Below are 27,957 nucleotides of genomic sequence, written 5' to 3'. Positions count from 1 at the left end.
ATGACGCCATTTAGGCGCCCTTGCGGAATAGCGGTTTTCGGCTCTGTGGCGGGCAATGCTGTGGGTCCCACAGGTGAGTGGCGCGGGACGCGCGCGTGAAACGGTCCGGCGCCCCGGCGGCTTCCCCGAGTCCCTGGGGAGGCCGCCTCCGTTCCTCCGCGAGCCCCAGGACTCGGGCCGCCCCCCGCTGCTCTGCCCAGGCCGGGCGGGCTGGGGAGGCGAGGGCCCCGGCTGAGTCTTCCTGCCACCCTCCTGGGCCATGCCGTTGTGCCGCCTGCCAGCGCGGTTCCTACACTCTGTCTCGGTAATGTACGAGAGACACTGCTTGTTGAAGGTTAACGTTCGTTGAGGGCATTGAGGGAAGGAGAGCTTTGTGTTGAAGTTGAGCCTTGGTCAACAGGCGGTGTAGGAGGAAGAGCCGGATGTGGATCTCTGCTCGATCCTTACTCTGTGTCCTCGACATCTCCGAGCCTCGGTTTCCTCAGCTGTAATAGGGTTCCGATGCCCAATTGGCAGGAGAGTTGGGCACAACAGGCGGGGTCATGCCGCTGAGGGAGGTCTTGGCAGCGACAGAATTTGCTTGGAGCGATTGGCGTTGCCTAAGGGCTGTCACACTGAGAAAAATAAAACCCCAAACGGGGTCCGAAGCAGCTCTTGGAGAAAGTAGGTGTTGAAGAGGCGAGATGAAGCAGCCGCTAAGTGCAGGGCGCTCAAAGACCTTGATGCGGGAGGGGACCATGGCATAACGAGAGAACCAGAGTGTGCAAGGCATCTCTTGGAATTCCCGGGTTTGAATTTCCTCTCTTGGAAATTTCCTGGAAGTTCCTCTGGGTCTCACTCTTTCAGTAGCTGCCCATGAAAGCTTCTGAGCAGAGATGCTTTCACGTCATCACCTCTAAAACTCTGTGTTTATCCAACAGTCCACAGTTTTATGCTGCTCTGATCATTTTGGAGTAGTGCACAGTGTTTTCTTGACCAAGTGCCTGAAGACTGAGGCTTTTAAGTTTTCTTTAACACTGAAATTGATAGCTAGGTTAAGAATTGAAAAAGCCTATACTTTGGGAGGCTAAGGTGCTGGATCACTTGAGGCCAGGAATTTGGGACCAACCTGGCCAGCATAGGGAAACCTGCCTCTACTAAAAGTAGGAAAATCAACCAGCTGTGGTGGCACACACCTGTAGTCCTAGGTACTCAGGAGGCTGAACCAGGAGAATTTTTTGGATTTTGGAGGTGGAGGTTGCAGTGAGATGAAGGAGTGAGACTCTGTCTCAAAAAATAAATAAATAAATAAATACTTGGAAGATGTTCCTATTGCCAAGTGGCAGAGATTCCTGTTTCCTCTCACACTACAACTGCCTGCAAGGCCTTTTTAAACCCAGCCTCTCCTCTTCCACAGACTACCAGGTGCCACCCCAGTGCCTTTACTTGTGCAGTAGGCAGAGCTGGGCCATGAAAACTGTAAGTGGCTCACCAGTGGAACTTGGCAGACTTTCTCTCTGTGAAGTCTAGGTCCTAGCATTTTTCATTTCTGATCTGGGTGGGCGGAGAGATAGGAATCTGGAAAGGTAATCCTAGTTTTTTTGTTTTGTTTTGTTTTGTTTTCATTTTTTTGATACAGAGTTTCCCTCTGTCACCCCGGCTAAAGTACAATGCTGCGATCTTGGCTCACTGCAACCTCCACATCCTGGGCTCAAGCATTTCGTGTGCCTCAGCCTCCCGAGTCACTGGGATTACAGGTGCCTGCCACCACACCTGGATAATTTTTGTATTTTTAGTAGAGATGGGGATTTGCCATGTTAGCCAGGCTGGTCTTGAACTCCTGGCCTCAAGTGATCCACATACTACAGCCTCCCAGAGTGCTGGGGTTACAGGCGTGAGCCACTGCCACTAGCCTTTGATCCTAGTTTTCTGATGACTCATTCAAAGGCTCCCTTGGCAGAGCTTGCTCTTCTCCTCCATGCATTGCGTAGTCCGCAGGTCATATGCAGGGATTTTGCCCTGTCTCAGAGAGTTTTGCGAGGCCATCTTTGTATTGGAATCTTGGTTCTGCCACTTACCAGCTGGGTGGGAGTAAGTCACTTTTCCCATTTCTGCCTATCTTTCCTTGTCTTTACTGACATGCACTCATAGTACATCTGTACACATAGGGTTGTTGTGAAGATGGTTTTTCTATTCTTTTTTTGAGACGGAGTTTCACTCTTGTTACCCAGGCTGGAGTGCAATGGCGCAATCTTGGTTCACCGCAACCTCTGCCTCCTGGGTTCAAGCAATTCTCCTGCCTCAGCCTCCTGAGTAGCTGGGATTACAGGCACGCGCCACCATGCCCAGCTGATTTTTAGTATTTTTAGTAGAGACGGGGTTTCACCATGTTGACCAGGATGATCTTGATCTGTTGACCTCGTGATCCACCCGCCTCGGCCTCCCAAAGTGCTGGGATTACAGGCTTGAGCCACCGCGCCCGGCCGGTTTTTCTATTCTTGTATGACAAACTTAGCAGCTTAAACCAACACTGGTTTGTTATCTCATAGTTACGTATGCGTAAGTCCAGGCAGGCTCAGCTGTATATCACAAGACTGAATTTGAGGTGTTGGCAGCTTTGCTCTTATCTGGAGCAAAGAAGCTGCTTCCAGGTTTATTTAGGTTGAGGGCAGAATCCAGTTCCTTGGAGCTGTAGAACTGAGGTCTCTGATTTCTTGCTGGCTGTCAGCTGGGGACTACTCTCTAACTTAAGGTCCACTAACTAGGACTCTAATTGTATCTGCAGAATGCCATCATAGCAATACCTAGATGAGTATTTGAGTGAACAGCCAGGACTCAGGAATCTTGGGGCTATCTTTAGAATTCTGCCTACCACTGAGGATGAAATGAGGAGATATACAGAGAGCCTTTAGAGTGAGTCCTGGTGTATAACAAATGCTGTACAAGCATTGCCAAGGATTTAGTACCACAAACTTGGCTCTGAAGTTGGCCACTGTGGGCTGCATGAGAACAGTGTTTTTTTTTTTTTTTTTTAAGTGTAGCCCCGGGAGGAACCTGGGGCAGCAAGTGAGTTCAAAGTATCAATGATCAAATCTTTTCTTTTTTTTTTTTTTGAGGCGGAGTTTCGCTCTTGTTACCCGCGCGATCTCGGCTCACCACAACGTCCGCCTCCTGGGTTCAGGCAATTCTCCTGCCTCAGCCTCCTGAGTAGCTGGGATTACAGGCATGTGCCACCATGCCCAGCTCATTTTTTGGATGTTTAGTAGAGACGGGGTTTCACCATGTTGACCAGGAGGGTCTTGATCCCTTGACCTCGTGATCCACCCGCCTCGGCCTCCCAAAGTGCTGGGATTACAGGCTTGAGCCACCGCACCTGGCCAGATCTTTTTTTTTTTTTTTTTGAAATGGAGTCCTCCTTCAGCCACTCAGGCTGGAGTGTAGTAGTTCAATCTTGGCTCACTGCAACCACCATCTCCTAGGTTCAAGGAATTCTCCTGTCTCAGCCTCCCAAGTAGCTGGGATTATATGTACCCGCCGTCATGCCTGGCTAATTTTTGTATGTTAGTAGAGACAGGGTTTCACCATATTGGCCAGGCTGATCCTCAACTCCAGACCTCAGGTGATCCGCCTGCCTGGGCCTCCTAAAGTGCTAGGATTACAAGCATGAGTCATTGCAACTGGCCAAGAACAGTGTTTCTATAAAACATCAGAATTGCTGGCTGGGTGTGGTGGCTCACACTTGTAATCCCAGCACTTTGGGAGGCTGAGGCATATAGATGGCCTGAGTCTGGGAGTTCAAGAGCAGTCTGAACAACATGATGAAACCCCATTTTTACAGAAAGTACAAAAATTATCTGGGTTTGGTGGTGTGTGCCTGTAGTCCTAGCTACTCAGGAGGCTGGAAGATGACTTGAGCTCAGGAGTTTGAGGTTGCAGTGGGCTATGATCACACCACTGCACTCTAGCCTGAGCAACAAAGCAAGACCCTGTCTCAAATAAATAAATAAATAAGAAAGACATGAGAATTGGTAATGTAATGTGTGTGTCGCATTAGACAGATGTTCTCCTGGGCATTGTAAAACTATGTAATATTTTGTTAGGGCCAGGTGCAGTGACTCACACCTGTAACCTGAACATTTAGGAGGTCAACACAGGAGGATCCTTGGAGGCTAGGACTAGAAACTAGCCTGAGCAACATAGCGAGACCCTGTCTTGACAAAAAACACAAAGGAAAATTAGCCAGGCGTGGTGGCGCGTACCTGTAGTCCCAGCTACTCAGGAGGCTGAGGTGGGAGGATTACTTGAACCCAGCAGTTTGAGATTGCCGCATTTTGCTTGGGCAACAAAATGAGACCCTGTCTCTAAAAGAATAAAATGGAAAGATTCTGCTGTGTTGCAGATGTTGAGATTTCATCTTTGGTTTTCCACAGTGGTTTGCTAAGGCCATTTTTGACGCTCCATTGGAGGCTGCTATGGCATTCCCTCACCTGCAGCAGCCCAGCTTTCTACTGGTAAGCATCAACCTGCATGAGTGTCAGTGTGGCCATAGTTCTGTAGCCGTGGGACTTGAGTGCTCTTCCCACTGATTTGAAGAGCTCTGTAGTGGTAGTTTTTTAGTGGCATGTGATATCAACAATGCCAGACTCCTTAAGCTTGACTGTGCCTCCTTAATACTAAAGAAACTTGGAGTTACTCAACCTCCAGACAAGTTTATTCAAATGCTACTTCTCTACTTCCCAAGTGTATGAGGAGGAAGAGGAGCAAGTGAGAAGGATGTATATCAGACTGTGCATGACCTGGAAATTCTTGAATAGATATGAAGCATTCTGATAACCATAACTGTCGTCAGTGAAAAGTGGAGACAGTTGTACTGGGGGCCGCTAGGTTTGCACTTTAAGTATTAAACATGATGCTGAGAACTGGGTGCAATGGCTTATGCCTGGAGTTTCAGCTACTGAGGAGACTGAGGCAGGAGGATGACTTGAGACCAGTCTGGGCAACATAGTAAAGACTCAAAAGGAAGAAAAAATTGATAGTGAGAACTCACTGAGAGGTGAAAAGTTAGGTATGAGGTAAGTATTGGTGATGGAAGTTCCTAATTTTATTTCTTAGGAGGCGTTTTTGTGAACATTTATGTGAAAGGACATTCTTCCTTAGTGCACCCCACTGAAGCCAAAAGGCCTGGCCCATGGCCAGACAGCTCAGGTCTCCATCTCTGTCTCTAGCCCTGTGAAGTCCATCCTCATGGAGGCAGACAAGGCCTTAGATATCCTTTGGCAAAGCTCTCTACATTGAAATTCTAGCAGTTTCTCCTGATCTTAATCCATTTGCACAGATGCCCCTTTTCTCCTTGTAGTCAGGGTGCTTTCCTCACATCCCGTGACTGTGGGTAGATCTCATTAGTCCTTGTCCTGAGTCTTTTCTGGCCCCTCCATTGCCTTTGTGATTAGTGCCTACTTGGCTGAAGCCGTCTATATTTGCCTGCCCTGTGTTTTAAGGTCAGTCGTTTAGTGGGTTCACTGTTTACTGAATAAAGCACAACTTGTTTAAGAGCTTCTGCCATAGCCCCGATGTTGTTGGGCATTCTTCTTGATGGTCACAACAGGGTAATCACTGTGGTCCATCAGGCGGGAAATTTCCATTTGATGCATACAGACACAGTGGCACTCTGTGGTCTGTGACAGTTGCCCTTACACAGTTGTAATACTCTTATGGTTTGGGGGCTGACCCTGGGGTCAATCCCTACTTAAGGATCAGTGTAAGTCAGTCCTGTTCTGATGACGTGCAGCACTCTGAGGGGGTACTGGGAAGCAGGCCTGAGAGTTCCTGGTCCAGAGAGCACAGAACCATAGCTTCTCCTACTAGCATTCTTTGGGCCACTGACACACGTGAGGGGCTGGGGAATGAGGCCACTGGTTATGTGTCTGACTCATAACCTATTGCTTGGATTTCTGTTTGACTCAATACAGAGTATCGCTAAAAGCTGCATAGTGAATGCTCTCAGGATTTTTTTTTGCTTTATTCTATCTTCTAGGCTAGCCTGAAAGCCGACTCTATAAATAAGCCCTTTCCACAGAGGTGCCAAGACTTGGTTAAAGTCATTGAGGATTTTCCAGCAAAGGTGTAGCTTTGCTAACATCTCTTTTTGCAGCATGTCTTATACATTCCTTGAAGAACTTTACTGTAATTCCTGTTTCTCCACCCCCCTAGCACCCCGCCCCCCCGCCACCTGACCCTGATCGCTGCCTGGCACAGAGGCATTATCGTGACCATTATGTTTATGGACACATTTAAACATGTGAACTTGTAGATCAGGGGTTCTCAACCACAGGTGCTCTGACCCTCAGGGAACACTGGCAATGTCAGAGACATTTTTGGTTGTCACGTCTGGTGGTGGATGGGGAGTGTATGCTACTGGCATCTAGGAAGGAGAGGTCAGGAAGGCTGGAAACATCCTGCAAAGCACAGGACAGCTCCCTACAAGAAAGAAGTATCCAGCCCAAAATGTCAATAGCACCAAGGTCGAGAATGCTACAAACATGTATTTAAATCACTTCTGGAATTGTCAAGCCCAGGTAGTGGGCCTAGACAAGCAGTTAATAGCAAATGGCAACATGTCAGCTACATTTCAGGGTCTTTACTCTGGGAAGGATGTTGCTTTCCTTTCTGATGGGACATCGTTCAAGTCAGAAGTTTCCAACATTGTTTTAAAGAATCTTTTGGTGTGGTGGCTCATGCCTATAATCCCAACTCTTTGGGACGCCAAGGTGGGAGGATCACTTAAGCCCAGGAGCTCGAGACACTCTAGGCAACATACTGAGACCCTGCCTGTACAAGAAATTTAAAAATTAGCTGAGCGTGGTGGTGTGTGCCCATTGTCTCAGGTACTCAGAAGGCTGCGGTGGGAGCATTGCTTGAGCCCAGGAGGTCAAGGCTGAAGTGAGCCCTGATTGCACCACTGCACTCCAGCCAGGGCAACAGAGTGAGACCCTGTTGCAAAAAACATGTTTTTTTTGTTTTTGTTTTTGTTTTTTTTTTTTACATTTTTTACTTTCTTCATTGTTTTTGTTGATTGTTTGTTTGTTTTTTTAATTTAGTCTTCAATCACACACAAAAGATGTATTTTGATTGGAGGCCGACTTACACCATGTATCCCACTGGAAGAACCCAAAGCTGCTCTTCTCGTTGGCACCATGGCACCAGGGTTCCTTTGGGTTCAGGGCTGATCCTGAGTCTCAGCCAGGGAGTGGCCTCCTCAGAGGGAGCTGGGTAGCAGGTGGTGCACGACTGGAGCTGGGGCAGGAATGGGCGCTGGTCCTGCCCACAGCTTTTCCCCACACTGTTTCAGGAGCTGCACACCATCTTCCCATGGCTGGTAGAGAACATTTTTGGCAGCTTAGATGGTGTCCTTATTGGCTGGAACCTCCGCTGCTTACAGGGCCGTGTGAGTCCTGTGGAGTACAGCATCGCGATGGAATTTCTTGACCCTGGGTAGGTATGTTTGTCACCTGAGAGAGGCTGGGTGCTTCCTCATGGTGATTTCACTTTTAAGTCACTCTCTCAATTTCTTAACGTTAAGAAACAATCAGAGCAAGATAATTTGCAGTTCATTTGCCCTGTTTTTGTTTGTTTGTTCAATTTCATGTTTAGTGGCCCAATGATGAAGTTGGTTTATAAGCTTCAAGCTGAAGACTATAAGTTTGACTTTCCAGTCTCCTGCCTGCCTGTAAGTAAAACACAGAGGCGAGAGTGCTGCTCAGGGCAGTGGGCCTTGCACAGCCCTGCGGTGATGGGTAGTCTCCTCCAGTCCTCTGCGGGCATATTGAGGAGTGAGTTGCTCCAGGATGAGATGCAAAGGAGATGGGTATTGCATGGCCACTACCTTTGTTGTCTGAAGCTTTTTATGAGACGGTAGGAGAAGTTTTAAGCAAAGACTCTTATTTAGGCCCTTCTCAGAGGCAGGGCACTATCCCCACAGGTGGGTTCTGTATGCAGGTCTCTTCTCCAGCAGCCTTCCTGAAGGGCTGGTGTGCATGTGGGGCACCACATATCAGGCACTAGACACCAACGCCTGCCCACAAGCCCCACTGCCTCTCTCTGCAGGGTCCTGTGAAGGCATCCATCCAGGAGGGCGTCCTCCCTGATAGTCCTCTGTACCACAACAAAGTCCAGTTCACCCCTGCTGGGGACCTTGGCCTGAACCTGGCCCTGAGTATCCTTTGGTGGCCCTGAGGTAGGGAGGCTGTGGGTGGCCCAGCACTCAGCACTGGGGGTGTGGCTCAGCAACCCTGCATGTTTGCCCCTGACTCTGCCATCAGATCCGTTCGAGTATTACATATTCTTCTTTGCCTTGAGCCTCATCACTCAGAAGGTAGGGAAGGGATGCCTCTTTCTGGGAGGGGCGGGGCCACGGCCCAGGACTTCCTGCACTTGCCAGTGCTCGGCAGCCCGGCAGTGTCCAGAGCCTATGCTAACAACTAGCTTGGTTTTCCAGCCACTCCCTGTGTCCCTCCACGTCCGTACTTCAGACTGTGCCTATTTCATCCTGGTGGACAGGTACCTGTCATGGTTCTTGCCCACTGAAGGCAGTGTGCCCCCACCACTCTCCTCCAGCCCAGGGGGGGCCAGCCCCTCACCACCTCCCAGGTAAGGCTGCCCTTTGTTAAGACCTGGCCCTTCCATAAGGAGTGGCCCAGTCATTTGCACTGTTCACAGGGACAGTGGTGCTACCCTTTGTCCAGGGTGTCCCAATTTTTCTTATGCCTCATTTCCCACTCCCAGCTGTCTTAGCATAGACTGGAGGGTGGAGATGTGGAGGGAGATCTGTCTTTTAGTTTTAGGTGTCTGTGGCCATCACTGAAGCTGTCAGGTCTCTGGAGGCCTCCATGGCCTGCATGGGAATGGGCCATGCTCTGCGTTGAGCAGCACTCCCCTCAGGCGGTGTCTGAGGCAAGAGCAGGGCGGAAGCATTGTCCTGTGGGCCAAAAAAATGGAATTCTCTGTGGGACCCAGGAGCATGTTTTGAGGGGGAGGCCCTGGGCCAAAGAGCCTGTTGTGCCATCCCAAACAGGCTGAGTCTGATTCCGGACTGCACAGGTGGGGAGTATGAACCATGGGCTTTCGTGCCTCGCTTTGCTGGGGCCTTAGTGAGCCCTAACCCAGGCCCTCTTGGCTGACTTCCCAGGAGACCCTGTTGTCCCAGCAGCAGTTGCCTGTGCTCCTCTGACCCTCCTTTATCTCGCTGGCCCATCGCCTTCCCAGGAGACTGCATGCAGGCCGCTTCCTGCAGATGCTGGCCCACGCCAGATCTGCTGGCATGTGCAAGCCAGGCCAGGCCAGGCCTCTGCTTACAATTCACATGTGTGGACAGATGCCCCAGAGAGTGGAGGGGAGAAAGGGATCAGCAGGGAGGAGAGGCTGCGCAGGTGGTGACAGTGATCAGTGACCCTGAAATGTTGCTGATCCTGTGGAGGACTTGGAGGTGAGGCGGATTCCCATCTCGTCAGATGCAGAATTCAGCTGCACAGTGATTTTTTATGCCTGGCTTTTTGGCTTGTTTTAACTCTTTGGGTTTCTTTTTTTTTTTTTTTTTCAATTTTTTTCTTTTAGAAATTATATAGGCTGAGCGAATTGTCTCATGCCTGTAATTCCATCACTTTGTGAGGCTGAGGCGGATGGATCACCTGAGGTCAGGAGCTCAAGGCCAGCCTGGCCAACATGGTAAAACCCCCGCCAATACCAAAAATACAAAAATTAGCTGTGCGTGGTGGTGGACACCTATAATCCCAGCTACTGGGGAGGCTGAGGCAGGAGAATTGCTTGAACCTGAGAGGTGGAGGTTGCATGAGCCCAGATTATGCCATGGTACTCCAGCCTGAGCAATAGAGTGAGACTCTTATCTCCCCCTCCCACCCCCTCCAAAAAAATATATATATATATAATTGCCTTTTGTTTTTTTTTGTTTTTTTTTTCGGCAGAGTTCTGGCTGGAGTGCAGTGTTGTGATCACAGCTCACTACAACATTGACCTCCTGAGCTCAAGTGATCCTCCCACTTCAGCCTCTCAAGTAGCTGGTACTATAGGCATACATCCCCACACCCAGCTTTTATTTTTTGTAAGATGGTTCTTGCTTTGTTTCCCAGGCTGTTTTAGAACTCCTGGACTCGAGTGATCCTCCTGCCTCAGCTTCCCAAAATGGAGGGATTACAGGCATGAACTACGACACTCAGCCATTGTGATTTTTTATTTTGTTTGTTTTGTTTTGAGACAGAGTTTCACTGTCACCCAGGCTGGAGTGTAGTGGTGCTGTCTCTGCTTCAAGCGATTTTCCTGGCTCAGCCCCCTGAGTAGCTGGGACTACAGCTATACCGTGCCCAGCTAATTTTTGTATTTTTAGTAGAGACAGGGTTTCACCATGTTGGCCAGGCCGGTCTCGGACTCCTGACCGCAAGTGTTCTGCCTGCCTCAGCCTCCTAAAGTGCTGGGATTACAGGTGTGAGCCACCACGCCTGGCCTAGCCATTATTTTTTTAAAGACGATCTTACTCTGTCACACAGGCTGGAGTGCAGTGTCACAGTTATCACTTGGTGGCACAGTCACCACTCAGGCCATCCTCTCATCTCAGTGACTATAGGCATGCATCACCACAGCCAGCTAATTAAAAAGATACTTTTTTTTCCTTTTTTTTTGCAGAGATATGGGGATGCCTTGCTCTCTTGCCCAGGCTGGTCTTGAACGCCTAGCCTCAGCAATCTTCCTGCCTCAGCTTCCCAAGTAGCTGGAATTACAGGTGCAAGCTGCCACACCTAACTTTTTATTTTGAAATGACTTCAAACTTAACAGAAAAACTTCCCCACATAATAAAAAGAACTTGCAAACTGAGCATGGTGGCTTACACCTGTAATCCCAGCACTTTTGGAGGCCAAGGCAGGATCACTTGAGGCCAGGAATGCCAGACCAGTTTGGGCAACATAGGGAGACCTCATTTCTATAAAAACTAGCCAAGTGTGGTGAAGTGCAGCTATGGTCCCAGCTACTCAGAAGACTGAGATGGGAGGATCACTGTGCCTAGGAGTTTAATGAGCTGTGAGTGTGCTGCTGCACTCTAGCCTGGGGTAACGAACAAGATCCTGCCTCAGAAAAAAGAACTTTCATAGACCCTTCACCCAGATTTCCAAATTGTTAACATTTTGTTGCATCTGTTTTATTCTATGTCTATTGTATGTGTTTTTTTCCCTAAGGCAATATGAGTAAGCTACAGGTTATGACATCCCTCGATCTCTTAATATTTTCCTAGAAGTAAATGCATTATCCTATATAGTCACAGTGCCTATAACTGAAGTTAATATTGCCACCAGGCCACACCTAGTCATCAGACCCCACTTGGGGTTCACCACCTGCTACCCCACTCATGCCTATTAGCCGTCCAGGGTCCAGCACAGGCTCACCCACTGTGTGCAGTGATGTTTCTAGTCCCCTTCAGTCAGGAATGGTCCCTTGGCCTTTCTGTCTTTCCTGACCTTGACCCGTCCAAAGCATGCAGCTACCCCTTAAACTATCTGATATTTGCTGGTGACTAGGCCCAGCTTTGGTGCTTTGTTGGCAGGAGCACTGCAGTGGGACACCTGGTCCTTGCCAGGTGCCCTTTATCACTGAGTAGAAAAGGTATGGGCAAGGTTTTTCCGTTGTAAAGTAAGTGTTTTGTGCCTAGATTAAATAGTAATGAGGCCAGGTGGTGGCTCATGCCTGTAATCCCAGCCCTCTGTGAGGCTTAGCTGGGGGGATCACTGGAGCTCAGGAGTGTGAAACCAGCCCCAGCAACATAGCAAAACCCCATCTCTCCCGAAAATTTAAAAATTAGCCAGATGTGGTTGTGTGCACCTGTTATCCCAGCTACTTGGGAGGCTGAGATGGGAGGACTGCTTGCACCCAGGAGGCAGAGGTGGCAGTGAGCCAGGATCATGCACTGTACTCCAGCCTGGGCTACAGAGTGAGACCTTACCTCATAAAATATATATATATATATATATATATATATCTCAAAAGTAGTAATGAGTGCCTGGGCAGCATAGCACAACCTTGTTTCTGCTAAAAAAAAAAAAACAACATCTAGACGTGGTGTTGGTCAGCTACTTGGGAGGCCTAAGACTAGGAGGTCGAGGTTGCTGTGAGCTGTGATCGCATCATTGCACTCCATCCTGGGCAACAGAATAAGATCCTGTCTCAAAAAAAACAAAACAAAACAATTTACTAGGAAGATGTATGAAGACTATGTAATTACTACTAGTATTAACATCCACTGTTGATTCTCCCTGTTTTTCAAGTTGATTTTATTTTATTTTGAGACGGGGTCTTGTTCTCTCACGCCAGGCTGGAGTTCAGTGGTGCAGTTTCTGCTCATAGCAACCTCAACCTCCTGGGCTCAAGTGATCCTCCCATCTCAGCCCCCCAGGTATCTGGGACCACAAGCAGGCATTACTACATTTGGCTAATTTTTGTAGATACAGGGTTTTACCATATTGCCCAGGCTGGAAATTTCCTATTTCTTTTAGAAACAGGGTCTCACTCTGTCACCCCAGGCTGCAGTGCAGTTGCAGAATCATATGTCACTGTAGCCTCAACTCCTGGCCCTGGCCATTCTCCCTCCTCAGCCTTCTAAGTAGCTAGGACTACAGGCACATGCCACCATGCCCAGCTATTTTATGTTTTAATATTTTTGTAGAGATGGGGGTCTCACTTTGTTGCTTAGGCTGGTCTAAAATGCCCGGCCTCAAGAAATCCTCCTGCCTTGGTTTCTAAAGTGCTGGGATTACGGGTGTGAGCCCCCATGCCTGAGCTCACTGTTGGTTCTTGACCAAATCAGCTATTAATAGGACAGTTGCCAAATGGTGGTTCTCTAACTTCATCCCTCCTTCGTTGATTAGTGAGTCAGTGGTCACTCTGTGGTAAGGAAGACTTTTCTTTTTGCTGTTTATTTACTCAGATATATTAGTGTGGATCAGGGGGTGGTGAGGGGTGGGCGTTATGCTATTGAACAAGTTGTAATCTATTCCTGCTGTCATTGATTTTGATATCTAGATTGCCCCTGGCTGGGCCAGCGGGACCACCTAACTCGGGCCTGTTTCTGTGTCTCCCTCAGGACACCAGCCATGCACTTTGCTTCCTATGGCCTCCACCACACTAGCCTCCTGAAGCGACACATCTCTCATCAGACATCTGTGAATGCAGACCCAGCCTCCCATGAGATCTGGAGATCAGAAACTCTGCTCCAGGTGAGAGTTGAGCTGGTCAAAAGAAACTGTTTAACCAGCTGGGCTCACGCCTGTAATCTCAGCACTTTGGGAGGCTGAGGTGGGCAGATCCCCTAAGGTCAGGAGTTTGAGACCAGCCTGGCCAACATGGTGAAACCCCATCTCCACTAAAAATACAAAACTAGCCCTGCATGGTGGCTCATGCCTGTAGTCCCAGCTACTTGGGAGGCTGAGGCAGGCGAATCACTTGAACCCGGGAGGCAGAGGCTGCAGTGAGCTGAGATGGTGCCATTGCACTCCAGCCTGGGTGACAGAACTAGACTCCATCTCAAAAAAAAAAGAAAAGAAAAGAAACTGTTGGCCGGGCGAGGTGGCTCACGCCTGTAATCTCAGCACTTTGGGAGGCCGAGGCAGGTGGATCACCTGAGGTCAGGAGTTCAAGACCAGCCTGGCCAACATGGTGAAACCCTGTCTTAATAAAAAAAAAGAGAAGAAGAAGAAAAGAAACTGTTCAGCCACCTTCCATTATGTGGGACAGAGTCCCAGAGATGGCCCCTCAGCCTGGGGCTGATTCTAAATTGTTGGTATTTTCCTGCTATGACATTTAGAAAACATGAAAATAAATCTGCCCACCCTTCTAACTTATATTTAATTGATTGTGTTTTTCATCCCAGGATCTCTCATCCATAGGAGTTGTTTCGTTTTGCCTGTGGTAATACAATTGTTGCAGAGTCTTTTGGTTTCCATCTACCGTGTGGTTGGAGGTGTTTCCTGTGATTACCGTCATGTGGATATTAAGCCCTGCCCCAGTAGCATTTGTATGACACTGAATGGTGAGGGGTCTTTGCAGCCTCCACAGGCCTCCCATTGATTCAGGGGATCCAAGTAGTAGTTGACAGATGCCCTTGTCTGCCCAGAGAGGCTCCAGCCTCTCAGGATGGTATGGGCTGGCTCGCATCCTGAGTGCTGACCAACTCCCAGGTCCTGGCTGTGTCTTCTCGGCACACCTCAGAGAGATTCGGCAGGTGCTGCTTCTGACACTGGATCCTGGGGTTGACTTGATCGCCACAGCCTCACTGTAGACAGCCTGTCATGTAGATAAGATAGCGTTTTACCTCCCACCTTGTATATAACTCCTAGTATGTGGGATGCTGCAGTTTTTGGAGCCTCCGTGCCATTTCACAGCATCCTTAGCGGGGTGGAATGGTAAGAACCATTCCCCTGTTCACAGAGAGGACCGTGGTACCCAGATGGCTCTTGGCTGTGTGGACTGTGGGCTCTGCTGGCCAAGAAGAGGGCAGGAGACCATGAAACAGGCTTATAGGACAGAACTGGAAGGTTCTGCTGTTTCCTGGATCAAAGCATTGGTTTTTTGTTTTTTTGAGATGGAGTCTCCCTCTGTTGCCCAGGCTGGAGTGCAGTGGCACAATCTTGGCTCACTGCAACCTCCACCTCTCAGTTTTAAGTGACTCTCCTGCCTCAGCCTCATGAGTAGCTAGGATTACAGACAACTGCTGCCACACTCAGCTAATTTTTGCATTTTTATCAGAGACAGGATTTGACCATGTTGGCCAGGCTGGTCTCAAACTCCTGACCTCAAGCGATCCACTTAACTCGGTTTCCCAAAGTGCTGGGATGACAGGTGTGAGCCACTGCACTTGGCCCTTTTAATTTTTTTAATTAAGAACATTTTAATTATAAAATACACATGACATAAAATTTACTGTCTTAACCATTTCCAAGTGTACAGTCAGTAGTGTTAAATACATTCACATTGTTGTACATCTAGTCTCCAGAATGTCATCTTGCAAAACTGAAACTAAATCAGCCAGGCTGCGGGGACCTCACACCTGTCATCTTAGTGCTTTGAGAGGCCAAGCAGGGAAGGATTAGTCAAGGCCAGGAGTTCAAGTCCAGCCTGGCCAACAAAGTGAGACTCCATCTCTTTTAATTAAAAAACAAAACAAAACAAAAAAACCCGTTGAACAGTTCCCCACCCAGGCCCTGGCAAACACAATTCTGCTTTCTGTTCCTGCGGATTTGACTCCTAGATCTCATGCCTAGAGTATTTATCTGTAGCACACAGTACTTATTTGTGTGTGACTAGTGTGCCTCACGTAGCATAATGAACTAAAGATTAATGGATGTTACAGCATGTGTGAGAATTTCCTTGCTTTTCAAGGCTGAAGAGTGTTCATTGTATGAATGTACCACATTGTGTTTATTTCTTCATCTCTCAGTAGACACTTGAGTTGCTTTTTTTTTTAAGATGGAGTTTCACTCTTTGAGAAGGAGTTGCTCAGGCTGAAGTGCATGGCATGCTCTTGGCTCACTGCAACCTCCGCCTCCTGGGTTCAAGTGATTATCCTGCCTCAGCCTCCCAAGTAGCTCAGCTGGGATTATAGGCGTGCGCCACCACACCTGGCTAATTTTGTATTTTTAAAGCAGAGTCGGGGGTTTCTCCATGTTGGTCAGGCCGGTCTCGAACTCCTGACCTCAGGTGATCCCCCCACCTCAGCCTCCCAAAGTGCTGGGATTACAAGCATGAGCCACTGCGTCCAGCCCTTTTTTTTCTTCAAAGGGGTCTAATTCTGTTGCCAGGCTGGAGTGCAGTGGTGCAATCTCAGCTCACTGCAGCCTCAAACTCCTGAGCTCAAGCAGTCCTCCCACCTCAGACTCCCAAGTAGCTAAGACTAGAGGTGTGCCTTACCACATCCAGCTAATTTTTCTATTTTTTATAAGACAGATGTTCACTATGTTGGCTAGGCTGGTCTTGAACTTCTGGCCTCAAGTGGTCTATCTGCCTCAAGCGGTCTATCCACCTCAGCCTCCCAAAGCACTGGGATGACAGGGCTGAGCCACCATGCCTGCTGGTTGCCTTTTTACTCTGCCAGTAGTATCTTTTGATGCTCAAGAGTGTTGATTTTGATGAATTCTAGTTGCTGTGCTTTGGGTGTCATATCCAATTAATCATTGCCAAATCCAGTGTTATGAAGTTTTCTCCCATGTTTTCTTCTGAGAATGAAGGTTTTAGTTTCTATCCTCTGGTCACTTACCCACTTTGAGTTACTTTTTGGCGAGGGAGTGAGGGAAGAGCCCAGCCTCACTGTTGCATGTGGATATTCTGTGTTCCCAGCTCTGCTCATTGGCGACACTGTCCTTTCCCCACTGAATGGTCTGGCACCATTGTCGAGAATGATTTGACTAGCTAATGCTTTTTTTGCAGGTTTTTGTTGAAATGTGGCTTCACCACTATTCCTTGGAGATGTACCAAAAAATGCAGTCCCCTCACCCAAGGTAGGTTTGCAGTTTTTCTTCCCACCTCCTGCTTCTGATGCTGCTCAGCCTGCTGGTTCCTATCCTGCCTCTGAGTGAGTTTTCACAGGCTGCATGGTGGGAAGCAGAAACCCATCACCCACCTGTCACTCAGAAGCCGAATAAAAGGTGGACATCTTTCTCTAGTTCCCGGTGGGGGACAGAGGGTGTTGCACCCTGATGTGTAGACACCTGAGGCCTGGAGGTCTGGCCTCTCCAGGGCCCTCCCTGTGTAGCTTCATGAGCCCCCTCGCTGGCAGTAGGAACAGATGAGGTTGTGACACTCTTGCTTTGGGAGCGGGGGGCTGCGGTTCCTTTGGGAGCTGTGTTCTCGTCTGTTTCCTTGACTGTCAGCAGTGCCTTTGTGCTTTCCCATCAAGGGGTGGAGCCTCCTTTGCTTACCCCTCCCCCACTCACCCACCTCCTCTAGAGCATGAGCAAGCAGTCCTTCTCCTAGTGGGTGGGGCCTGGCGCCTCCTGCATGTGACCTGGGCTGCCTCCTCTTCACCTCTCCCTGCGCTGTCTCTGAGCAGCACGCGGCTCACAGATGGATAGAGGTGGTGGAAGCCCTGGGTTGCTCCTGCTGTTGCTGTCCATAGAGCTCGCACCCCCCTGGACTGGTCAGAATGAGAAAGCGACTGGATGGATCTTAGGTCCCTAATCAGTCACCCTCCATGGAGCAGCTGAACTCACACACACCTGAGCCCCCACCCTGAGATGAGCCGTGTAGTCTGGTGCCCACGGCGTCTGTGCATCAGTGTGCTTGGGAAACTTTGGCTTTGTCGCTGACAAAATTCTTGAGGGCTTCTGGGGAAGAGCTGTGGGTCTCTTCTGCCACGGTCTCTGCAGCCAGTTCTATGGCCCGATGCTTTGCCGTGTGGAGGCCGTCTTAGAGCATAGCGTCCCTCAGTTCCTCACCCTCAGCTTCACATGGGAGGAGAATGGGGAAAAGCTGAGGACCCCGTCTTGGGCCTCCTGAGTCACAAAGAGCCTGCAGGGCCCTTCCTGGTTCCAGAGCAGACTTGCTGCATGTGCCTGGCAGTGCCTGGCGGTGCTTGGGGACCTGGTTGTTGCCAAGGCCGGCTCCTCACGAGGGGCTCTGGGACGCTCGCTCAGCACTCGTGCATGTGGCATGACCTGGCAGGGGCAGGGGCTGGGGCAGGGGCCTCACACGGCACTTTGTTTTTGTTCTGCCTTCTGAGCGAGTGGAAGCACAGCTGCTTTCAAGGGCCAGCCAGAGAGGCTCGGGCTGTTGCCTGTGAGGACTCTGTGTCCTCATGGGCCAGGGGAAGGATGGGGGCTGTTCTTGTGGAGGGCAGGAGGTGTCGTTTCCTTCTTCCCCACATTTGCTTCCTCTTGGCCAGACCTTGGGGTGGGTGGGCCCTGCTCAGAGTGACTTGCAGTGGTTGGACCAAGGGCCCAGAGATGCTCCACTGTTCGCCTCTTGCAGTCGAGGCAAAACACAAGAAAACTGGGTAGGTGGGAGCCAGAGAAAGGCCACTATGGAGGTCCACGTCCCCAAGGCTTCTTGCCACTTGCCCGGGCCTGTACTGCACCTGCCATACAGAAGTCCTTGCCCATCCCTGCCAGACCTCATTTCCAGATGCAGGAAGTGAGGTTCCTGAGCCCGTCCTCCTCATCCTGGTTGAGTCTAGGGTACATGCTTGCTCCCCAGTGGCCCTGTGGGCAGTGAGCATGGCCATGGTGCTGCAGGCCACTGTGTTCCTGCAGGCAAGCAGAGACCACACTAGGGTAGAACTGTGTGTCTGATTCCTGCCTGAGCCTCAGATCTGGCACAGAGGAAGCTGTGGAGGGCAACAGCTCCCTGCGCTGCTCTACGTGTCATGGTGTCTGGCATGTGTTCTGATCTCTCCTGTGTGGAGTCCATTGGATGCGCTGCTTGGGCAGGGGCATGCTGCTCGCAGGACACAATGTGTGCCAGGCTGACTCTGGCTGCTCTGGGCTGAAGGGGTGCTTCAGCAGGCTGTGGTGCTGCGGTGCGGTAGGTTGGAGGGTTCTGACTAGGAGCCAGCTCAGCCTCAGGTTCCTGCTGCCTCTGGGTGTGTGTGGCTGTGGCCAGATCCCGCCTTGGGAGCCTCCTGTATCTTGAGGGTAGGAGTTCCTGGTGCACTAGGAGAGGCTGCCTTCTGGAGTCAGAACTGATGTGCACACCGCCTCAGCTGACCTCCAGACTGTGAGGTGTGGAGAGCGGGGCGTGGTGACCCGAGCCTGTGCTCGTCTCTGTGCTAGCCCTGGGGACCTGTTCTCGTCCTCAGTCCTCAAAGAGCCACTCATGGAGGGGACATTGAGTTCTAGACACAATGGAATTGATCATGTCTTATACCAATTTGGTAAATTTCTCAAGATAACCCAGGGAAATCCAGTCAATGTGTCTTTTCTGTGCAGAGCCCTCCTGGAACATGCTCCACTGGTTTTTCTGAGCCTCAGTACCTTGAGGTCATGGTGGCTGGGAGCATGTCCCAGCGAGGGCCCTGGGCTCTTGGAGGGCTCTGGTGTGCATGTACCACACACAGTGTGACCTCAGAGTCACTCGGGGGAGAGGGCCCCATCTGGAAGGGCAGTGAGTTGGGCCCTTCCAATGAGCTGGGGAGGCCTTTAGGCCCCAGGGACATTGAGGGGCCACTCAGGTAACCTGGAGGGTCCACTTGCCCGGGCCTCCAAGGCTGAGGAGAGCGCGGCCACAGCCCTGGCCTGACTGCGGAGGGGGGAGCTGCGCTGGCCCGCAGCTGCTGGGACTGCAATTGTTTGGATTGTCACTGACCGTGCTTTTGTTTTTGTTTTTTCTCCTCACTTCTGGGCTCATTCTCATTGCTTTCTTTCTCTCTCTGCTTGCCCGTCCCGTGTCTGGTCCTCTCTCCCCCCTTCCCCACCCCATCCTCCTGTCCTCTGCTCTTCTGCCTCTTCCGGCTTCTTTCTGTTCCCTGTCTCAGCTGGAGGTTCTGCACTACCGACTCAGTGTCTCCAGCGCCCTCTACAGCCCCGCCCAACCCAGCCTCCAGGCCCTCCACGCCTACCAAGTACTGGCTGCACTCATTTGTTCCCTTCCCCCTGCCCAGAGTACATGTCTGTGTCTGGCAAAGGAGGGCGCCGGCCAGGGCTGGCCGCTGATGACTCAGAGGCTACTTCCAGGTGGAGCGAAGCCCCTGTGTTGGGGGAGGCAGGGGTCAGCCTCCAGCCTGGCCTAGCCCCTGGCTTTGCAGACCAGCTTGGTTGGGGGTGGGGGTGGTGGCTGTGTGGCAGAACGAGGCATGTGGGCATGTGGCCCTGGCTGGCCAGGCTCCCGGTCAGTGGAGGTGTCACAGGCTCTCTGGTGTTGGAGGCCCGTGCTTGGCCCTGGTTTGAAGAGCTGGAGTCCTCAGGTGTCTGCAGTAGCCCAGTTTACCCACACTCTGCAGGGTCTGGCGCTCAGGAAGGAGTTGAAGACACAGAGGCCTGGGACTTAACGGGTGGTGTGGATTCTGCCTTGTTCAGAACTGTCTCCCAGCCTGGAGGTGCTGTGACTCAGAGCCTGTGTGTGAGGCAGGGGGGTGGGGATGACCTGGGGCTTGGCCCTGTAGCCCACAGAGGCTGTCAGTCCTTAACAACCTGGCCAGGGCCTGGCCTTCACCGGGGAGCTCTGGCCACTTGTGCACACCTCCAGAGGCAGACGACAATAGGTGGTAACCTCATAGAGGCTGTGGATGTCTAGGCAAAAATGACAAGCGTGTGGATGGATTTGAGGTCAGTGAAGCTAAGTTCAGACCCATAGGGGCTCAGGGATGGCAGAGTTAATAAATCGTGGAGAGCCTGAGGAATCAAGCTGTGCTCGCAGCCAGAATCTGTCCCATTCACCTGGGAAGGAGCACATGTGATTGAACAGGAATTTGAGCACAGGATGAGAAAACGTGCTGGCCCCTGTGTGCCAGTGGGCTGGGATGATGGCCACAGCACACCGAGGCACCCCTTTTCCACAGGAGCCACTGCAGAGGAGGGACCTAAGGGCTTGGGTCAGAGAGGAAGGGCAGTGTCCAGGAAGCATCTGGCAAACCCCATGGTGGGAGGGGTGACCGGCGAGGCCCAGGTGGTGTGAGCTGAGGTGCTGTGAGGCTGGACCCAGTGGGAAATGTGGAGCTTTGGGGACACATCCTTGGATAAGAAGCAAGCAGGTACGACTGTGACCAGGGGCTCCATGTGGGAACATGGCAGGCCAGGAGGGGTGCAGAGCTGAGGGAGAAGTTTGGCTCAGCAAATGTAGGAAAACAGGCTGTGAGGGTTCCATGCGATTGCCCCATGCTGGGTCATGATTTTGTTGCAAATCAAAAGTTTGGCCTATAATCCCAGCATTTTGGGAGGCCAAGGTGGGTGGATCACCTGAGGTCAGGAGTTCAAGACCAGCCTGGCCATCATAATCAAACCCCATCTCTACTAAAAATACAAAAATTAGCTGGGCGTGGTGGGGCACACTTGTAGTCCCAGCTGCTCGGGTGGCTGAGGCACTTGAACCTGGGAGGCAGAGTTTGCAGTGAGCTGAGATTGTGCCACTGGGTTCCAGCCTGAGTGACAGAGGGAGACCTTGTCTCAAAAAAAAAAAAAAAAAAAAGTTTGGCCTTGTATGCTTGACTGCTTTTGTCTTGGGGTTTTCCTGACCACAGGTCCCTGGGCAACAGAGGAAGTGACGCCTGGGGCTTCTCATGGGCCAAGCCCTCACCTGGCTGTGTCCAGAACAAGGAGCAGGTGGAAGGAATTGCGGAGGAAAGCAAAGCCATGGGATTCTTATTTTTGAACAAGGTCTTACTCTGTCATCCAGGATGGAGTGCAGTGGCATGATCCTAGCTTACTGCGGCCTTGAACTCCTGGGCTCAAGTGATCCTCCCACTCTAGCCTCCTGAGTCACTAGGTCTACAGGTTTGCACCACCACGCCCAGCGAACTTTTTAAAATTTTTCGTAGAGTCAGGGTCTCCCTATGTTGCCCAGGCTAATCTCAAACTTCTGGCCTTAGCAATCTTTCTACCGCAGCCTCCTAACATGCTGGGATTACAGGTCTGAGGCATCTCGCCTGGGTTCCATGTGCTTTCTGCACACATTTGGGAGGCAGGTGGGAGACCCTGGATCCAGAGCTTGGGAATGACGCCAGCCTTCTGCCCTGAGGATCAAGGCAGGCAGCAGTGCCCAAGGGCATCGCTTGCTGGGCTGCGGCCTGTGCTACTCACTGCGGGTATGCAGCAGTACAGAAGCAGGGCTGGGAGGCCCTCTGCAGATATGTCTGTTTTAGCGAGCCCTCCCCCGGGTGGGCTGTGTGAATACTGGGCCAAGCACTTCCCTACCACAGGCTAGTTGTAGTTTAAACCAAGCAGTGCAAGGCACATCCTCTGGGTGCCAGGCACAGTGGGCTCCAGGGGGTGGCCCCACTCCTGGCCTGGCTCATGCCTCCTTTGGGGAGGCAGAGCAACCGGCCTGGGGTGGGAGGTGGTCAGACCTGGATGCCGACTGCTGTGGGCGCAGCGGCCCTTCCCTGATCCTGACCCCTGCTCCTCCATCTAGGAGTCGTTCACACCCACTGAGGAGCATGTGCTGGTGGTGCGCCTGCTGTTGAAGCACCTGCACGCCTTTGCCAACAGCCTGAAGCCAGAGCAGGCCTCGCCCTCTGCCCACTCCCATGCCACCAGCCCCCTGGAGGAGTTCAAACGGTGGGTGGCCCTTGCAGCTTCCTGCCCCTGCTGTCTCCTCTGCTTTTCCCTCCTCAGGTGTCACCCACTGTGACCTCTCCCCAGGGCATTGGGGGTCAGGGTGAGGGGAGTCCCTGCCCATAGAGCACAGGATGCCTCTGGAGGCCTAGGCAGGTGCCTTCTCACCCGCCCAGCTGACTCCCAGAGCCTCTCCCCATACTGGCCAGAGAGACCCTGCTATGCTGTTGTCTCTTGCTTCTCCCACCCCTGTCAGGAAAAGGGCTGGGGCTGCCCTGGCTCCCAGGCCCACTGGGGCTGTCTGTGTGGGACTGAGGTGAGGTGTGTGCAGGAACCACACTGACTCGCTGCCTGCGTGCTGTGTGTCCTTGGGAGGTTCCCTGACCTCTCTTAACCTCTATTTCTTCCTCCGAAGAATGGGGCTAAGCTTCCCAGAGGTGCTGGGTGAAGCCGACCCTCACTGATGGGAGCCTCAGGCTCATCTGTGAGCAGGACCTCCTTACCGGGCAAGCGGCAGGTGACCCTCCCCATCCCCTGCAGGGCCGCTGTCCCAAGGTTCGTCCAGCAGAAACTCTACCTCTTCCTGCAGCATTGCTTTGGCCACTGGCCCCTGGATGCATCGTTCAGAGCTGTGAGTGTTGGCCCCGTCACTTTTGTGCCTGGGTCCTCTGTGTGCCCCGAGGAGGGAGGTCCTCTGGGGCAGATGAAGGAAGACAGCAAGGGTAGTCACAGGCCTTGGCAAGGAGGGGGTCTGGGAAGCCACATTGTTCCTTGTTTCAGTTTCCAAAGCCAGCCCTCAGGAAAGCCCTGCCCTGTCCCGTATGTCTGGTGCCGGGCAGATTCTCACCCTTATCCAACCAGGGAGCACTGGGCCCCCTGGACTGGGAAAAGCTCACCCATGACCCTGGCTTCTAAAGGGCCAGCAAGAGAGCCAGACCTCGCTGGGCTGTGTGCGTCTCTCTCGAGCCCTCTGGGGGACATGGGCAGAGCCAGTCCCACCCAGCTGCTGCCTGGGACCCAGGCTCCAGGCCACTGGAGTATTTGGCCCCCAGCCACTGGACCCTCAGCACACACCTTGTTCACAGGTCCTGGAGATGTGGCTGAGCTACCTACAGCCATGGCGGTATGCGCCTGACAAGCAGCCTCCCAGCAGCGACTCCCAGCCCCGGTGTGTGTCGGAGAAATGGTGAGCCTCGGTGCCACTGGCTCCCCGGTGGATGTTGTTCCGGTGGGTGGAGGCCAAGCCAGTGGCCTGTGCTGGGGTCAGCCTGGCCCTGGTGGCCTCCTGAGCTCCTCTCCCAGCCCCCGATGAGTGGAGCACCGACCAACCTTTCCTAGGCTCAACTTTGTCAGGCCCTAGAATTGGTTTCTCATGGAAGCAGTGGGTGACCCATCCTGCCCTGTGCCTTCTGTCTTCTGGCCCAGACGAATGTTCACGGTGATCCTAAACCATCCCTTGACCCTTCCTCACCAGCATAGAGGAGAGCTGTGGCCGCCTTCCCCCATCCCCTGCTTGATCCTCACAGCAGACCCCAGGCTTCTGTGGCACCTGGTGTGGCCACTGGCCTCTCGCCTCCTTGCCAAGGTCTTCCCCTTTGAATCCTGTGGGGTACCTTCCCTCAGGCTCTGGGCCGACCTCTGCCATGGTGGTCTCAGTCTACTTGGAATGGGCCTCAGCCTTGCTAAGGACGCAGCGTCCTGAGAGGGCCTGGATTTCACCTGCCTCCGTCCTGCCCACCCATGACTCTCCCTCAGCTGTCCTCTATGACAGCTTGTCACCTTGGCCAGGGAGAGTCTGTAAGCCCAAGGACGAGCAGGGGCATTAGGGGCATGGACTGCTGCAACCCCACCTCCATTGGGAAAGCTGACCCCTACCTGCCACCTCGGTCCCCAGGGCGCCCTTTGTCCAGGAGAACCTGCTGATGTACACCAAGCTGTTCGTGGGCTTCCTGAACCGCGTGCTCCGCACAGACCTGGTCAGCCCCAAGCACGCACTCATGGTGTTCCGAGTGGCTAAAGTCTTTGCCCAGCCCAACCTGGCTGAGATGATCCAGAAAGGTAAATCCTCGGCATGGGGCAACCGGGCAGAGCAGGGTCAGGCCCTTAACTGGTGGTGGCTGCCCTTTAAGGGGGACCCACGCTTCTAGAGTGGGTCCTGATAAAGGATGCTATCTATGGAGACTCCTGGGGCACATCTGTGCAGTGAAGTCAAACTGGCTGAACCCGGCCTGCCTGTAGCCACCAGGCACTAGGCAGGGGACCACAGGTGTGCCGACAGAGGAGGGCTGCACAGTCCAAGCTGTGGCCCCGGGGCCCCACCATTTCTCCAAGGTGACTCATGGTGGCTGTCTCAGGAGATGAGCCTGGTCTCTGCCATGCATTTATCCTGGCTGGGTTGGGTGTTGGTTTCTGTTGCTCCTCCAGGTGTTTGCCTCCTGCAAACACTGCTGGGGGCTCGTGTCAGCCGCCTACTGTGTGGGAGATGCTGCCAAGCAGGGCCTCAGGAGGACACCTCTGGGTCATGGCTCCCCAGACACCTTAGAGGAACCCCAGAATCCTAAGGGCAGCAGTGGGTACTCTGTGCCCTGGAAATGGGCACCACTTTGTCTCCTGCCTTTCAGGTGAGCAGCTGTTCCTGGAGCCAGAGCTGGTTATCCCCCACCGCCAGCACCGACTCTTCACGGCCCCCACATTCACTGGCAGCTTCCTGTCACCGTGGCCACCAGCAGTCACCGATGCCTCCTTCAAGGTGAAGAGCCACGTGTACAGCCTGGAGGGCCAGGACTGCAAGTACACCCTGATGTTTGGGCCTGAGGCCCGCACCCTGGTGAGTGGATTGGCGGGGCCCATTCTCAGGGCCCCTGGAGCTGTGGGGCTGAGCAGAGCCTAGGAGGTGCTGGTTCCGGCGGGAAGGAGGGAGGCTGGGTGTAGAGTTGATGCCGCATCTCCTTCCACCGTTTCAGTAAAGTCTCATTTTTTCCTGATGACGAAGGCAGCGTTTGTGGGGAAATTTCACATGTAGATCACCCTTTGGTCTTTAAAAGTCCTCTGGTGGAAGCTGCTCCTCCTGGCGCTCAGAGGTCTGGCGGTGCATCGCTCTTGGGCCCCCGGCCGGCTAGCCTGGATGGAAGCACAGGCCTGTCCTGCTAGTGACCTGCCCACACCTCCCTTGTAGGTCCTGCGCCTCGCTCAGCTCATCACGCAGGCCAAGCACACCGCCAAGTCCATCTCAGATCAGTGTGCGGAGAGCCCAGCTGGCTACTCCTTCCTGTCATGGCTGGGCTTTGGCCCCACAAACACCAATGGATCCTACCCAGCCAATGACCTGGATGAGATGGGGCAGGACAGCGTCCGGAAGACGGACGAATATCTGGAGAAGGCCCTGGAGTACCTGCGCCAGATATTCTGGGTATGAGCTATGGGGCCTGTCCCACAGCCGTCGGGGTCCCCTTCCCCACAGGAGTCACTGCCCCCAGCCTGTGGTCAGCCACATACCAAGTCCCAGGCACCACACAGTTGGACCCAGTGTTTCGGGAGGCAGGCCCACACCCCAAGCGTCATGTCTGGGTCCCCTTGTTGCCACTGTTGGAGGCCAGTGGGGTGAAGACCGGTTCCCTCCCTTCATCTTGACGCTGAGGGCAGAGGCGCTTCTCTCTGGCAGCTCAGCGACGCGCAGCTCAGGCAGTTCACACTCGCTTTGGGCACCACACAGGATGAGAATGGAAAGAAGCAGCTCCCCGACTGCATCGTGGGTGAGGATGGACTCATCCTCACGCCCCTGGGCCGGTATCAGGTGAGAGGTCGGGGTCCCAGAGGCCTGTGGACTGGCCCCTGACCCATCCCCAGCTCCCTCCTCCCCCACGAGCAGAGGCCACTCGGCTCCTCTGAGTTGTGTGCAGGGCTGTGTTTTCTGACCCATCCCCATGGCCTGGGTTCCTAGATCATCAACGGGCTGCGCAGGTTCGAAATTGAGTACCAGGGAGACCCGGAGCTGCAGCCCATCCGGAGCTATGAGATCGCCAGCTTGGTCCGTGCACTCTTCAGGCTGTCGTCTGCCATCAACCACAGAGTGAGTGGGCAGGAGGGCCAGCCTGGCCTCTTCAGAGAGGGTTCTGGATGCTCCTGCTTGGGATGCAGTCCCGGGGTGGCCTGCGGGAGTGGGGTGCTGCTGTCCTGAGGCCTGTGGTGCCACCTCCCCATGCCTCTGTGCCTCTGTTTATGCTTCAGTTTGCAGGCCAGATGGTGGCTCTGTGTTCCCGGGACGACTTCCTCAGTAGCTTCTGTCGCTACCACCTCACAAAACCTGGGGTGGCCAGCAGGCACCTGCTGAGCCCCGTAGGGCAGACGCAGGTGGCCGGCCATGCCCGTGGCCCCAGGCTCAGCCTGCGCTTCCTGGGCAGCTACCGAACGCTGCTTTCACTGCTGCTGGCCTTCTTTGTGGCCTCCCTGTTCTGCATTGGGCCCCTCCCCTGTGCGCTGCTGCTCGCCCTGGGCTACATCCTCTACGCCTCAGCCATGACGCTGCTGACAGAGCGGGGGAAGCTGCACCAGCCCTGAGGGCGCCAGCTGCCTTCAGAGCTCGGGGGGATTTGCCACACAGCCCCACCCTTGGACCTGAGAGGACCTGGGAACTCCTCCAGGAGGGAATATGGTCATCCTCAGGTTTCTGGGTGGTGGTTCCTGCAGCCACAGAGGCATCTGGAGGAAACAGAACTGAGAAGGGAGGGCAGGCGGGTGAAGCAAAGGAGTGGCTACCGGGCCCAACAGCCATGCTCTGTGACAGCACAGAGCTCAGCGCCGGCTCCTCCCTCCGTCCACCAAGGACTCACGGCCAAGCCAGCTCTCAGGAACTTTTTTCCAGTGTCCATTTGGGTACTCTACCACATCAAGCTCAGGAGCCAGTGTGCAGGCAGCCACTCAGGCTTGGCCTGCCCACTGGCTGGCCTTGAGGTGGGCAGAGTGAGTTGTGGTGCCTCTTCTCCCTGTGTGGGACCAGTATGGTGGCTCAACCTCCACTCCAGGGAAGAATCAAAGTTTCTAAAAGAGCCCTGAAAACACTAGAGAGTGGCTCTCCTCTGATTCTTCGCTGTGAGTGAGGGGCATTCTTCACGTTCTCCCAGCTGTTCCAAGACTGGCCCATAGAATTTCATGTTTCAGGAGCCTGAGATTCTCCCAAGCCCGAGTGCTTCACTGCAGACCACAGTCATCGAGCACATCACCCAGAGCAGCAGCCAGCCCGTGCCTTGTCACAGATGGGTGCTGGTCCTCAGGTGCTGGGGACACTGCTGGGTTGATGGGGTCAGATCCTGCCAGTTTCTGCTCTGCAGCCAAAGATGATCAGAAGCATCACAGCTTCAGTAACATCAAATACTCAAAGACACAGCAACCGTTTAATGATACTTAAGTATTCAAAACTACAGATTCTCTGACAGAAACCTCTATGGGGTCTCCCACACCTTCATTCCCCCACAGACACGCCAGGGAGAACAGCATCTTGGTGACTTTCAAACCAAGCCTTTGTTTTCGGTGTGGGATGGTGGGGGTTTGCTTTAATGTTTTTCAAACTGTAAATGCTGGGCTTTGTATTTTGATGTAAACTAAGAATAATGGCATTTTAGGACTTGTGATCAAAAATCAAACCAAGCTTGTAACTCGATCTGAATAAACTTTTCCTTCTCAGTCTTCTGGCACCTGGGTTCAGTCTCCAGGAGGTCCACCCCAGAGGGTC

At 52.7% G+C, this 27,957-nt stretch overlaps 1 protein-coding gene across 1 annotated transcript; it reads left to right on the top strand.

Annotated features, from left to right (window-relative positions):
* Window positions 1-19: 19 nt before the first annotated feature.
* LOC141579882 (sphingomyelin phosphodiesterase 4-like) lies at window positions 20-27,911 on the top strand. Its single transcript, XM_074399787.1, is given in 20 exon segments — window positions 20-73; window positions 4,410-4,490; window positions 6,014-6,100; window positions 7,328-7,470; window positions 7,630-7,705; window positions 8,083-8,191; window positions 8,298-8,350; window positions 8,474-8,625; window positions 13,118-13,250; window positions 16,456-16,530; window positions 19,496-19,582; window positions 22,087-22,232; window positions 22,770-22,860; window positions 23,315-23,415; window positions 24,124-24,287; window positions 24,851-25,056; window positions 25,405-25,638; window positions 25,891-26,022; window positions 26,170-26,298; window positions 26,457-27,911. Coding segments are annotated over 20 exon segments (2,547 nt in total). The 5' UTR covers window positions 20-55; the 3' UTR covers window positions 26,787-27,911.
* The last annotated feature ends 46 nt before the right edge of the window (window positions 27,912-27,957 follow it).

Source organism: Saimiri boliviensis, chromosome 5 (assembly GCF_048565385.1).
Source record: "Saimiri boliviensis isolate mSaiBol1 chromosome 5, mSaiBol1.pri, whole genome shotgun sequence".
In the NCBI taxonomy this organism is placed as follows: Eukaryota; Metazoa; Chordata; class Mammalia; order Primates; family Cebidae; genus Saimiri; species Saimiri boliviensis.
Note: the sequence above shows the minus strand (reverse complement) of the source record. Positions and strands in the feature narration are given on the sequence as shown.